We start from the raw sequence: 14,815 nt of genomic DNA, 5'->3' as shown, positions 1-14,815 counted from the left end.
TGACTAAAGATTACTGTTGCTGTCAGACATGTTTATGCTGATTTACAGCTTTCATTGTAATACACAAAATACATTTACTACATAAAGGAAGATGTCATGATGAGCATCTCTGCTCAAAACATGGAGAAACATGATTTACTTTGTCAGCATCTATTAAAATATCTGACTAGTACTGACATTGAACATCTGTAGCAGTCCACATACAACAAACATTTTCAGACTGTAAAAGTATATCTAAGGAGGCATGACAGATAACTACATTCACAATAGTGCTTATTTACCAAAAGAGCTCCCAGTAATGACGAGACAGTGACAGTTAGCATTAGCGACCTAGCTACATGTTAGTAACTGTGTGCCAGCACTCATCAACAAACTGAAAATGAAATGTCAAAATACACAACATTGGTTACCAACCATTCAGAAACGTCCTGCTGCAGTTGTAGAGTTTGAACTTCTTCAGCAGCCTCTCCCTCTGGGTCAGATTCTGGATAAAAGTCGTGTGGTTGAACCAAATCGCTACCGACGCCAGGTCACCGGTCACGGTCACTGTAAACATTAGAGCACGGTGCCAGAAGCCCGAACGGCATCGCCTTCCGAAGAGGGGCGTGGTCAGACACAGCTCATTTGCATTTAAAGCTACAGACACAGAAACAGCCTGTTCTGAACAGGGCTCAAAAAGAGGGGTTTACATGCATGCTGAAATAAAGGATCGGAGCGGATTTTTTAGCAAGAAGCTTCAAAGACATGTTTTGGGGACCTCTGAGACTTATTCAAACTTGTTGAAAAGGAGCATAATATGTCCCCTTTAAACACTTACTGTATCAGCACGTTTCTTATCATTTGTAATTTGGATACACTCAAAGTATTTCTTAAATTCCATCCTGAAGGGCTCAAACGATGGTCGAGACCTTGAAAACTTGGCCCCATGAGTGTGAAACTTCCCTAGCAGGATCATTAAGTTAACAACCCACTGCACCTTTTTTATTTTATTAACATAATATAATATTATAACCTTGGCATCTAATGTAATTGAATAGTTGGTTTGAGTGTCAAAATAATCTTCCATTTTCCTCCAGAATCCTGACATGTACTGACATGCAAAGAATAGATGTATAATTCTTTACAAAACTCACATTTTTTATCAATATCAACACATATTGAAACATATTTGTTAGTGGGTTAATCATATGCATAGTTTTGTATTCAACTTCTTTTAGTTTATTTGGAATAACAAATTTGTAAGGTAAGAAGCCATACTCCCACTGAATATTGGAGAAATGGATGTTCCATACAAATTTTCCTTGTGGAAAAATGTTCCTTTTGCTATAGAGGTAATTTCCAATATGCTTATTAGTACATTTAGGACTTAAAATGTTTATTCCATTAACAAAGAATGTAGTTTCTTCTTGTGCCTTTTTTCTCCACATAAAACATTGCCTTATGTAAGCCTTACTCAAAAGAACTTGTATATTACACATTACCGTTTTCCTAGTGTTATAAATAATTAAAATTTCAAATTTTTATATGTTTAGGTTCATCTGATGCAAGAAAAGGAATTTATTTCTTTAATTGCCTTATCAATTTGCAGTTGGTCTTTTAAAAAAGATCTGTGTCATCCGCTAGCTGAGTTACATCATTTCTCTTTTGAAAAATCTCCTTGAAAATGATGGCAATGTGTAAAGAAAACAATAATAATAATAAAGAGAAATGGAGAATTGGGGCATCGTAATGTTTGGATATAGCATGACACAGCTGCTGATATCTTCCTAAAGCATCCTAACATTGAAAACGAATGTTTCTCCAAAACCAAAGGTTTGTAGTGACCTGAATAAGAACTGATGTTCAACTGTATCGAGCGCTTTATAGAAATCCAAAAATAGAAATAAAGCATCTGATTCTACATATGCAGTGTAATCTAACAAATCAAGGATAAGTCTAATGTTGCAACTGATGTGATGATTGGTCATGAAGCCGGTTTGAGTGACATTGATTTGATTTAAACCTTTCTTTAAACAATTAGCAAAGATTAATGAAATAATTTTATAGTCTATGTTGAGCAATGTTATTGGTCTCCAATTATCTATCAGAAGATGGTCTTTTATCAGGCTTGGGAAGCAATGTTATTATGCTTTGCTTCATAGTTGTTGTCATTTCTTTTTTATCAATGCATTCTTTTATCATATTGTGAGGAGATTCGATCACATTCCAAAAGTGTAAATAAAATTCAATAGGCACACCATCCATTTTGGGGGATTTTTCCTTTTTTCATTTTACTAGCAGCTTCAAGAATTTCTGACTTGGAAATAAGTTTGTCACAATCCAATTTAAATTCATCTGATATTTGTGGGATAAATTATTTTACAACATAGATACATTTTTCACATTCCGACTGGTTGTAGTTTGATTTATATAAATCAGAATTAAAAGTTGAGGGTGTGATTCTCTATATCAGAAGGGTTAGAGATTATGGCGTTATCAATTTTTAAATATGTGAAATTATTTCTTTTGATTCCTTTTGTCTAGTGCAAAAAAATAGCTTGAATTCTTCTTGTTAACACTTTAAGGATCCAGCCCCCAGTCTTCATGTTATTCTTAGCTGCGTACATTACATCTTCAAAGGAAGATCTATCCACAATAAAACCCACTCAGTTTTGGAGCTCATTGATTACAGTCATTTCATCCAGGGTGATGGTTTCCTCAGACTTCTATAAATCATTTGACTTTTATTTTTGACACACTAAAGCACGTTGGATTTGATCATGACGTTACACACTGACACTACTAACACGTCTCAGATTCACTGTGACAAGGACTTAGTGTTTTTCCTCTTTGATTCACTGCTGTCATCGAATCACTGCCCTTCTAAAGAGCAGGAGCATTAAAAGATTAAATATAAATGGTCAGCAATTAACTATGAGTGAGAAACACCAATTCCTTTAGCCTCACAAACAGCAGGGATACTTTCTCTCAAGCCTCTGGTTTGTGTTTGAAATATGATGAATGTGAACTCATCCACAGCTTCTCCTCTTCTTCATTATATCATAGACCTGTCAATAACATGTTCAGACACCAGGGAAAAAACAATATTCAAAATAAAGTTGATAAGTGACAGAAAATACAAAAAAAGAGACACTGTTTAGAAGAACGCTGATAATGAACATTTAACTGATACATCCAGCATACTCCTTAGCTCCCAAGGTTATTAAAGAAATGAACAAACTATATTTTGATTTCATTTGGAAAAATCACAAAGCATCATTACATCAGACACACACATGATTGCCAGTGTTGAAGTCCAATGTCTTAGTGTCAGTGCAGGACTCCTGATCAACAGGTTTGTACAGGGAAGGTAAATGTTAATACCAACATGATGTCCTTGTCTCCCTCGGTAACAACCTCTAAATGTCTCTGTATAATTACAGAAGAGTTTGATGGCTGCCTGCTTGGTGACAGGGAGTGCACTTGCCAGCCCTGATCCCGAACCAGAGACGGGGGCATGGGTATGTGAGACAGATGGAGCAGGTGGTAGTTTGCTGTGAGGCTGCAGATTTGATTTTTTCTGACGTTAAGATTTAAGTTTTTTTTTGGGGGGGGGGGATTTGGTTAATCTGATTAATGTTTTCTTCTGTTTGGTAATATTTTTGTTAATAAAATCACATTTTGAGCAAGTACTCCAGCCTGCTGAGCCACTTCCTGGGGAACATCCCATTTGAAGTTTCCAGTGCCCAAACAACATCTGTCCTGGGGAGGTGGCATTACAAGGAGCAGCTCAAAATGACAGACAGACAGTCAGTGCTTCAAACATCTATCACAGCTGACACACACCAACAGATAAAACTGACTCAGCCCACATGAAACTCAGCTCAAATAAAGATCACGTCACTGTTGTTGAAGGTCGTCTGTTTATTGTAGTGCCCAGGTACTTAAAGGACTCATGATTCCTTCCTCCATACCAAACCTACAACTCACTGTGACAGTCATTAGTGAGCACAGTACAGAGATAACAAGAGGAGAGAGAGCAGAGTCCATTCCCTCTTACTCTTTAGAGATGAACAAGTCCAGGACCCATCCAATAATAATGGTTTGACCAGTCAGTCAATCTGGAGGGTGGACTCGCTGTCTAGTCCTGTTTCATAGCTCAGGCCCTAAAATAGTAGCTATACTTGGACTCCACTCTGAGTATGGGATAATGGCCTTTCTGTTTACAACAGCAGCTCCTCTCCCAGGGGTGTATAAACTGAAGCTGGCCAACAGCTCTAAGTCAAAGTGACATGTAAACACATCTTAAGTCTTGTTCTCATCGTATCCTATTCCTGAGCGTGGAAACGGATCCACATTCCCTCATTTTACTCTCTTATCATAACACCAAAGGCACAGGGAAACAGCAGCCTGAAATGTAAATAAATCTTTTTTGGTGCATTTGTGATGTTGACCTCATCACTGGGGCCTGGTTGAGCAGCATGGTGAGCAGCAGTGGAAGAACAGCTGTGTGAATTTTATTACGGAAGCATTTTGTTGCTTAGTTAAACTCTGAGGAGACAGGGACTTGTCTTCGCCCTTTTCCTCCTCCACAGCAGCTCATGTCTGAAAATCTGCAGTAGAACACTGATTTTTACAAATACTGCATTAATAAATAATGTGAGTGTTCATGTTGCACTGTCTGCTGAATTTTATGTGGTCAACAGAATTACCTCAACAATCTTACAGCATACGCTATTAGCCCTTCAGTATAGTGGACCTGAGAGCTCAATGCTCTGCATCTTACAGTATGAAAAAACATGTAAACAGACAAAACTCAAAGAAATTCAGAAAACAACACATGAGATGCAAATAGTCACAACACAACAGAAGTGTTTCCAGGGGATTAACCTGGAGACAGTGAGAGACAGTGAGAGACAGAGAGAGAGAGAGAGAGAGAGAGAGAGAGAGAGAGAGAGAGAGAGAGAATGGTGTGAAGATGATGTGCAGCAGGTTGGTGTATTTGGTTGTGTTGTTGTGACTATTTACAGATCTCATGTGTTGTTTTCTGAAGTTGTTTGTGTTTTGTCTGTTTGAGTTGAGCTCTCAAGGTCACCGTACTTTAGTTTGTGTGAGAGACTCATCACTTTTTGAAAATGGACTTTTCCCTGCAAAGATTACATAAAGTTTTGAATGTCTTTTTTTCCTGACCCACAAAGCAGAACACAACAGATTGAATGAAAAAATGTGAGTTCTTCATTGTGAACTAGTTGTTTGAGCTGAGTTTTCGGGGCTTGGTTGAAGAGGTTGGAGAGGGGGGAGCTGGCTGGCAGGTAATGGACTGCATTTATATTGTACTTTTCTAGTCTTAACAACCACTCAAAGTGCTTTACACTTCGAGTCACATTCACGCATACATTCATACAGTGCTTGCTATATACATTATTACAACTCAATGTATTTGTAATTTCCACAGTCTGACCCTCCAATAAGCCGAGAGGAGGAGTAGCCATGGCACCAGATAGATAGATGTTGATTGACATTTTTTATTCTACTTTGTTGTTTTGTCCAATGATAGAGAAAATAATGTACATGAAGGAAGAAGGAAGAACTCCTGCCATTAAAGTGAACCAGATACGGAGTTAAACTTCCCATACCGGCTTAGCTTAAGAAGCCGTTCCATACAGCTTAGCCGAAGAAGCCGGGGCTAAGCTAAAGGCTAGGAGATGGAGATTTAAGCCTTTTCTACAGAGTAACGAGCCATGATGAAGCGCCATGATGAAGCGCCACAAAATGTCAGCCTGCACACCTGGCTCCGGTCAGCATGCAGGTCTCACAACATGAATTTTATAGACAATTTGAACTTTCAGGATCGTGTTTTTCTCTTCAGTAGAGAAGGGATTCACCCCAACAAGCGGGGCAGCTGTAAGCTGTCGACCAATATTCAGCATGCGGTCCAGACGTCTCAACGTGCATGAATGTTCCCAATCACAAACACACCTGTCCCTACTCAGGTCCCCCAATCTTCTTCACCAGACATCAGTTCCTGCCTACACAGCCATTTGATGTTATTCCTCCCTCTAGCTCCCCCTTCCTGTATGCTAGTCTCCATACACCTGCTACCTCTGTCACAACATATACTGGACTCGTCCCTCCTATTAAAATGAACTACTGCAGACCAAAAAAATATATCCCATACCACACTGGCAGGAAAGTCAATGTAAATAACTAACTTCCTGCTCCCCCAAGCACACCTGTAAAAAATCACCCTTTTAAATGTGAGATCTTTGAAGAACAAATTCTTATTATGCAATGATTTTATTATTTATTTTCTGTATGACTGATACATGGTCAAAACCAGAGGAGTACAGTGTCTTAAATGAAGCAACCCCAACAGCCTTCAATATGCTCAGAAACCTTGGTTGTCAGGGGGGTCGCTGTCATTTTTAGGATTTTTTCTGTAAGTTATCCTATGGGGAATTCTCCTCCTTTGAAAGCCTAATATTTTATGTAAACAAACATCAGCCTATTTTATTCCTCTAAGTCTATCGCCCTCCAAAACCTAATGGCACTTTTATCTCTGAATTTTCTGACCTGCTTTTACCTAATTATGACCGAGTCTGTATTATTGGTGATGTTAATATTCATATATGCTGTCCTGGTGATGAACTTGCTGGGGAATTTCTTAATCTCTTAGAGTCTTTTGATTTTGTTTTACACTCAGGACCTACTTATGATAAGGACCACACTCTTGATCTTGTCCTATCATATGCCCTGAAGATCGATTGTTTAGAATTTATTAATTTCTGTGTATCTGATCATCTTAGCATTGTGTTCAATTTATATTCTCCTCTGCCTCCTACAACTACATTGGTCTCCACACCCGATCTGCCTCTCCTCTCTCATCCTGACATTATGGTGAACTCCTTTAACTGCCTCTGCCTGGCAACATTGAACTCAGTTGCCCCAATCAAATCAACAACCAAAGTCACCCCGTGGATTAATGACCACACCTGCTCTCTAAAGAGAGAGGTATGCAAAGTAGAATGAAAATGGAAGGCATACAAACTTCATGTTCATTATGAACTTATGAAAGACCTAATATAGAGATACAATGCTGCAGTTATTAATGCTCCAGCAACTTACTTCTCCACCCGGATATCCCAGAATGCCCAGAACTCAAAAGTATTGTTTAAAACACTCGACCTGATTGTGAATGCCCCCTCTAACAATAACATGCATTCTTCACCTGACTGCTGCGAACAGCTTAAGATATTTTTTACTGGAAAAATTGAAAAAATCAGATCCCAGACTGATAGCTCACACCCTCACGATCTACCTGTCCCAGAGCCTTTAACTCACGGATCATTTCATACTTCCTCCCTCAGCTCATTCACACCAGTGTGTTTGTTTACACTCACTGAGATGGTTGAACAAATTAAGTTGTCATGTTGCCTTTTGGATGTGGTCCCTACGAGACTACTGAAGGATACTATGCCTGCTATTGGTCCTTCTACTTTAGCAATTGTGAACAGCTCCCTGACTTCTGTTTCTGTCCCTGCCTATTTTAAAACTGCTCTTATTGAACCTCTTCTTAAGAAACCCAACTTGGATCCTACCACTCTGGAGAATTAAAGACCTGTCTCTAAACTTCCATTTTTGTCTAGAATTCTTGAAAAAGTTGTGTTCTAACAGTTATTAGAACATTTAACAAATTATCTGTTTGAAATATTCCAGTCAGGCTTCCGATCATTCCACAGTACTGAGACGGCTCTTGTTAAAGTTTTCAATTGCCTTTTATTGGCTGAAGATGCAGGTGATTGTTCCATTTTTAGTTCTGTTGGACCTCAGTTTTGACACAGTAGATCATGATATACTGATCAACAGACTGGAGAAGTGGTTAGGAATCAGTGGTGTGGCTTTAAACTGATTCAGGTCCTATCTATCTAATAGATGTTTTTCTGTGTTGATGGCTGGCTCAGTCTCATCCTCCACTAACTCACCCTACGGTGTCCCACAAGGCTCAATTCTGGGTTGTATTTTATTTTCCATTTATATGCTCCCGCTCTTCGACATCATCCATAAATTCAATGTTAATTTTTACTGATACGCCGATGATACACAACTTTACCTACCAGTCAGACCTGGTAATAAGTCCAATATAGCAACCCTCCACAACTGTCTTGCCGAAATAAAATACTGGATGTCAGACAACTTCCTGCAATTGAATCAGTCAAAATCTGAGGTCATCGTCCGGTCCTCGCATCTCTTCACTGGCTGCCCGTTTATTTAGGATAGGTTTTAAAATTCTTTTGATTACTTTTAAGGCCAGACTTGGGCTGGCCCCTCCTTATACTTCTGAACGTTTAACCCTTTATGGACCAGGACGCAGTCTGAGATCCTCTGGTAGTTCGCTGCTGAACATTCCAAGGTCCAGATTAAAAACCAAAGGAGACAGGGACTTTGCCATCAGGCCCCCTACACTTTGGAATAAGCTACCAGAGGAGATCAGATTTGCAGAGTCAGTTCCCCATTTTACCTCACTTCTTAAAACACACTTTTATAAATGTGCTTTTATTGTGTCTTTTCATTTCATTTGCATTTCACTTTGATTTTTTTTTAATGTTTTTATTTGATTCATATGAAGCACTTGTTATTTGTATTGAAAAGTGCTATACAAATAAACTATTATTATAATTATTATACAACTCAACCAAAGGAAGTGGATTAATTTAGTTATTATTTTTTATTAATTATTAACTGTTTTTATTATTATTATTATCAATGAGCTACTGGACACATGAATTTCCCCTTGGGGATAAATTAAATATCTATCTATCTATCTATCTATCTATCTATCTATCTATCTATCTATCTATCTATCTATCTATCTATCTATCTATCTATTAGTAATAATAATAATAATAATAATAGTTAAATAGATGTGGCAACTGCTGGAAATGTCAGTGTAATGTCATGTGCCTGTAATGTGTACATACAGGTCCTTTATGATACAGAATGACATGGCAGCATCAAGATAATGACCTTCACATTAGATGTCCAAAACCAAGGCACACATCTTTAGAATAAGGTTTAAAATGCCTTTAATGAGCTGGCAAGTTCTATGTGTAGAACATGATTAAAAACATTCACTTCGACGTGTTTTGGTGTTAGTTTGTTACTGAGAAATATGTGATGAAACAACTTATACACAGGGTGAGCAAATTAACAGGTGTAAACACTCAGCAATCAGGGTCAATCAGTATAAATCAGTGTTCACTTCATCCATCCCTTTCTAATAAATTCTTGGGGTCAGCAGGGGGCAGCCTCTCAAGAAGTAAAGTGATTAGGTCAACAGGGGGTAGCCTCTCTAGATAAAGGATATATACAGTTAAAGAAAGATGAGGACATATATGCAAAAAATATATCTACATCTTCACTTACAAAACATTGCCCATAGCTTTGAAGATAGATGGGTTGCTGTTGTGTTTGTCTTTGAAATGTCTAGCCATAGGATAGTCATCATTTTGTGTCCACATGGCATATTTTTGCTCTGACAGTCCATGTTGTAGTCTGCATTTAGTTATTCCGATATAAAACACATTAGGACATTCCAATTTGCAAATGACAAATGTGGTCTTACAGTTAATAGTGTCTTATTTCATAACTTTTATCCCCATGGATATCCTGAAAGCTATTGCATTTTAGCACATTACCAGGAGGTTTTGAGGGGAGCCAGGTAGTTTTGGGGTCTGCAGGTAAATAACTATGTACAAGCTTATCTTATCATTTAGAGTAGGTGGGCATTTAAAGCAAAAAAGAGGAGGCTCTGAGAAGATGTGTTGTATTGAGGCATTGCACTGTAGTATGTTCCAATTCTTTCTGATAATATTTTTGATGTGGTAAGCCTCTGTACTAAATTTTGTAGAGAAAAACACTCTCTCAGATGCCTGTCTGGGTGTCCCCTTCCATAGAAGGGTCTGTCATTGTTTGTCTTTAGCTTTACTTTTAGCCTTTGAACATATGTCCTCTCATGGCCTCTTTGAATGAAACAATTCTCCATTTCTTTCTTCTTTTTGATCAAAATCACTTTCTTCATCACATACTCTTGTATGACTTTGGAATTGACGGTAAGGTATATTCTCTTTAAGGTGTTTCAAACTTTATGCATGGAGTATTGTATTGCGGGATGTAGGTTTCCTGTAGATGATGGAATGCAAAAATCCGTCTTTGAGTTTATATATTTCCAAATCCAGGAAGTGAATCAAGCTTTTGTCATATTCTAAAGAAAGTTTGACATTTTTGTTTGTATTATTAAGATACTGATGAAAAGTCAATAAATCCTGCTCTGACCCCACCCACAGTAAAATAACATTGTCAAATACCTACCCCAGTATATTATCGATGTTTGGAGGAATCAAATAGTCCCTTTCCCATTTACCCATATAAAGATCCACATAAGATGGACTGTAGCATGCCCACATTGTACAACCTTTAGCTTGTCTGAATAAGTGATCCTGAAAGACAAAAATTTTGTTATTTAGGGTCCATTCTGTCAAAGACAAAATAAAGTGCGCAGGAGGATATTCTGATTCATTCAGGAAGCATTCTAATGCTGTTAAGTCTTCTTCGTGTTTTATAATTGTATATAGTGATTCAACATCCATAGTAGCCAGTATAGTATTTTGTCCTATGTTGCCTAATTGTTCAATCTTTTTCAGGACAGCTTAGTATCTTGAATATATGCTGGAAGGGATGGTAAATTTGGGTTTAAGATAGTAGTCAATGTATTTAGAAACAAGTTCTGTGAGACTGCCATTGCCTGAGATAACTGGTCTTCCTTGGGGAGTTTCCAGATTTTTGTGCACCTTAGGGAGTAGATAAAAGGATACAATTTTGGGGATTTCATTAAACAGGAACTTAAGCTCATTATCTGAAAATCCAGTTTTCAACAGTGGAGATGGTGCTGGACTGAAGGAAACGATAATTTGGACTCCTGGGAAGGAAACAGAAGTGGTTGAGAACCTATGAGGCTTTAAACAGGGACATACCTGAAGCTGAGCTGGTCAAGACTTTGTGGGAGTATTCCACCCAGGCCAGGTAGGTGCTTCACCCCGTGTGTGTGTGTGTGTGTGTGTGTGTGTGTGTGCACGCCATTGTGTAATGCCCTGTTTGACCAGCGAATGTCGCCCTTGGACTATGCAACCTGGTTAAATGTAAAAAGTTTGTTTATTTCTCTGAATATTATCATATTCTCATTTGCATATTGTAACTCTGGGTCACTATTTTTATTATACTCTTACTTTGTGTAACCCTAAGTCGCTGTTATGTTAAAGGAGGGCCTTACCTTGCATATTCATACAGTTTGTATCAGAATGAATATTATTAGTGTATTTGATACACATATAAATATTTACATTTCTTTTATAATGTTTTACAGTAGTTATTCTATGTTATGTTGCCAGTGCCTAATGGACTTTCTTTTCCTCACCTTCATTCCTGTGTCCTGACCAATAAAACATCCTGTTTACTGCTAATACCTAAAAGGAGCTAGCCCTATACTTTCACCTTAGAAACAGGAGGAGTTGACTGTGACTGTTTTTTCTCCTTTGATGAACACAGTGTATGGTCTATCGCATTTTCAAAAAAAAAAGACAATTCATTACTCCGACTTAAAGCTCAGCTTCAAAGTAAGAGTTGTTCATAGAAATGTAATGGAGTCAAAAGTACAATATTTGTCTTCAAGTGTAGTGGAGTAAAAGTCATACGTTTACACAAACAAATAATCAAAAAAGGACAGATACTGGAAAAATATGCTTAAGTACAGTACTCAAGTAAATGTACTTTGTTACTGTCCACCCCTGTCATTTGGTAATCTTAGTTGAACTGAGGAGCGTCTGGATGTAAATAGCTCCTCAATGCGCAACAGGAAGTGAGATTTTACTGTTCACATGCCTCCAGTGTGAAAGTTCACCATCTCTTATTCTTCTTTTATAGATCATCTAGGTATTTGGCCAAGAATTCATTCCTTAAGTAGCAGTCAGCGTGTCTTTACAGTTGAGTTATAAACTGAATCCAAAATCGAGTGGAGTTTAGGTTTAGGCTTAGAAAGCAGGGAGAGCTCTGAGCCACTGCAGGTCCACGTCCCAAGTCTCTGGACCGCAATCAATAACTTTGCATGGAAGAGGCGCTGGTGTTTGTTTTACTGATAACGGATGAGTCACAAAAGGTGAAGGCACATGTGGTCTACAGGAGGAAAAGAAAAAGATCCAACATGCAGCTTACAGCAAACAGAAAAGTGATAACTATATATCTCCATCCTGTGTTAACACAAGTTGCTCCTTCTTTCGGGCTGTAGTTCCTGTTATGACCAAAATATCATGTTTAAGAAACGGTCATCCACCATCACAACTCTGTCTCACCTGTGCAAAAGCCTTGGAAACAATCAAAACCTTGTTCACATGTTGGAACATGTAAAGTCAGTCATGTCACGTCAACAATGTCACCAGTGAATAAAACCTTTTCACCAGAGCTTCAAGACTTAGACACCAAATGTTTTTATAATTTGATAAAAACGTGACTGAGTTTAGAAAAAGAGAACTGCAGAAAATATAGAGTTAAATATATTCAGACACAATAATGTACTACAGTTACAACAGTAACATTTCGGAAAAATAACTATATTCTGCTTCAACATTGCATTGGTTTTTACTGTACTGTCAACATTTCAACGCCTCACAACAGATTACTGTACTGTCACCTTACAACACTGTATTGAAATGTAAACACAAGCCTGTGGAAGACGAGAAGAGGTTTAGATTTAGAACATGGTTTATCCAAAAATTCACGCTAGTGTTTGGCAATGGAAAAGTGGAAAGTGGAAAGTGTTTGGCATTTGATACAAATATTTGATTTTTAGATGTGTTTATGATTTTCAATGGAGTGTTTCATTTTGCAGCAGATATGTGGCACTTTGCATTTTTGTGTGCTTTGTGTTTAGTTTTGAAAAAAATGAGACCTAGTTTAGAAAATGTGTGAAAAATGTTATATATAAATTTACACAGCTGAGGAAAGCAAAATGATATACATGGAACTATGCATTGAAAAATAGACAGACACAAGAAAAGTATGAACAAACTTGGAACATAGCATCAATTATAGTGCAGTGAATTCACACCACATACAGTAGGCTATTAGTGTGTGTGCGTGTGTGTGTGTGTGTGCTTGTGTGTGATAGGATGAGGGGAGGGGCCAAACCTGAGCTCTGTGGCTACAGCGTGTGCGCCAGCAGACCACCACCTATTTTCACTGGCCTCGTCCCGGCTCCTGTACTTTTCATGTCTACTGAAAATAACTCCACGGATCACTACAGATGCCATGACATTGTGGACGTGGAGTCCGGACAGCCCATCACCTCAGCGGTGATGTTTTCGGCGGGTGTCGTGGGCAACATCATGGCCCTGGTCCTGCTGGAGGTCCGGCGCAGGAGGACCAGCCCGTCCCTGTACCATGTCCTGGTGACTGCGCTGCTCATGACGGACCTGCTCGGCTCCGTCTCCGTCAGTCCTGTTGTGCTGTCAGCTTATGCTCAGGGGAAAACCCTAGTGGGGATGAGCGCCAACGCGGAGGTGTGCTCCTACTTTGGCTTCAACATGACCTTCCTGAGCCTCTCCACGTTGGCCATCCTGTGCGTAATGGCGCTCGAGCGCTACCTCTCCATAGGTCACCCTTACTTTTACGAGAGGCACCTGAGCAAACGCTGTGGTTACATCACTATTGCGCTCATCTATCTGGCCTGCGTCATTTTCTGCATCGCCCCCTTCCTGGGTTTTGGTGAATACGTGCAGTACTGCCCTGGAACCTGGTGCTTCCTGGACATGAGCCACGCGGAGGTAAAGGGCCAAGTTTACATCGGATTTTACGCATCTTTCATCCTCATCGTTACCTCTACCACGGTGGTGTGCAACATAGCTGTTCTCCTCCTCTTGGTGATGATGTACAGGAGGAGAGTGTCTGCGCATTCTGCGTCAAGATCCATGACGGAGGAAGTGGAGCATCTGCTGCCGCTGGCCACCATCACTGTGGTCTTCATTTGCTGCACCCTCCCCTTAGTGGTAAGATCTATGCCTCGAAATGGCTGAAATTTGACATCAGTTTAGTGGCAAATCCAGCATGTGGTTTACAGTGTTGTTGTTGAATCAGACTCCAGTGAAACTGTGGAACAAGGAGCAACCTTGTTTCTACATCCTGGGCGACTGAAGCCACAGTAGGGGAGACTGAGGATAGTTGTAACATGTCTACATCACAAACAGAACATGTCTAGTTTATTCTCAAACACAAGGAGTGAAATGTTACAATTCACCTCATAGTCCGGGTTAGTTGTAACGTACACAGGGGTGAAATGTATGTGTGTGTGTGTGTGTGTGTGTGTGTGTGTGTGTGTGTGTGTGTGTGAGCAAAGTATGTTAGTTACTGTCTTGATGATAGGACATTTGAGCAGAATAATAAAACTCAATCAGTCAGTCAGTTAGTTAGTTAGCAAGTTAGTTAGGTAGTTCAGTTGGTTTCTTTATTGCTGTGTGCCACAGAATCCTGTCCTTACTCTTAAACCTTATGTTTATGTATTTGCACAACATTGTATCACCCCCCTCCCAGCTCCGAGTGTACGTAAACTTAACAGGCAGCCACGAGGAGCGTCACGCCGCTGACCTCAGAGCTCTACGTTTACTGTCATTCCACTCCATCCTTAACCCCTGGGTCTTCATCATCCTCCGCCCCTCCCTGCTGAAAATCCTTTGGAGGAAGTTGCACAAACCACAAGAGTCCACATTAATGCGAGGGAAGACCCTGAATGCTC

The 14,815-nt window shown here is 39.2% G+C and overlaps 1 protein-coding gene and 1 long non-coding RNA gene across 2 annotated transcripts in view; one reads left to right on the top strand and one right to left on the bottom strand.

Moving 5' to 3' along the window:
• LOC147818102 (uncharacterized) overlaps positions 1-566 on the bottom strand; it is a 1,178-nt gene extending 612 nt beyond the window's left edge. The window contains exon 1 of the long non-coding RNA XR_015438316.1: positions 415-566. This is a non-coding gene — a long non-coding RNA (uncharacterized LOC147818102). The remainder of the gene's footprint in view (positions 1-414) is intronic.
• Positions 567-13,238: 12,672 nt separating this feature from the next.
• Positions 13,239-14,815, top strand: part of ptger2b (prostaglandin E receptor 2b (subtype EP2)) — a 9,563-nt gene continuing 7,986 nt past the window's right edge. The window contains exons 1-2 of the mRNA XM_023423761.2: positions 13,239-14,072; positions 14,614-14,811. Coding sequence (XP_023279529.1) covers positions 13,296-14,072; positions 14,614-14,811 — 975 coding nt within the window. The 5' untranslated portion in view covers positions 13,239-13,295. The remainder of the gene's footprint in view (positions 14,073-14,613; positions 14,812-14,815) is intronic.

The sequence above is a fragment of the Seriola lalandi genome, unplaced genomic scaffold (assembly GCF_002814215.2).
Source record: "Seriola lalandi dorsalis isolate HSWRI2012SDOR001 ecotype SW California unplaced genomic scaffold, Sedor1 jcf7180002054693, whole genome shotgun sequence".
Classification (NCBI taxonomy): domain Eukaryota; kingdom Metazoa; phylum Chordata; class Actinopteri; order Carangiformes; family Carangidae; genus Seriola; species Seriola lalandi.
This window is presented reverse-complemented; position numbering and strand designations above follow the sequence as displayed.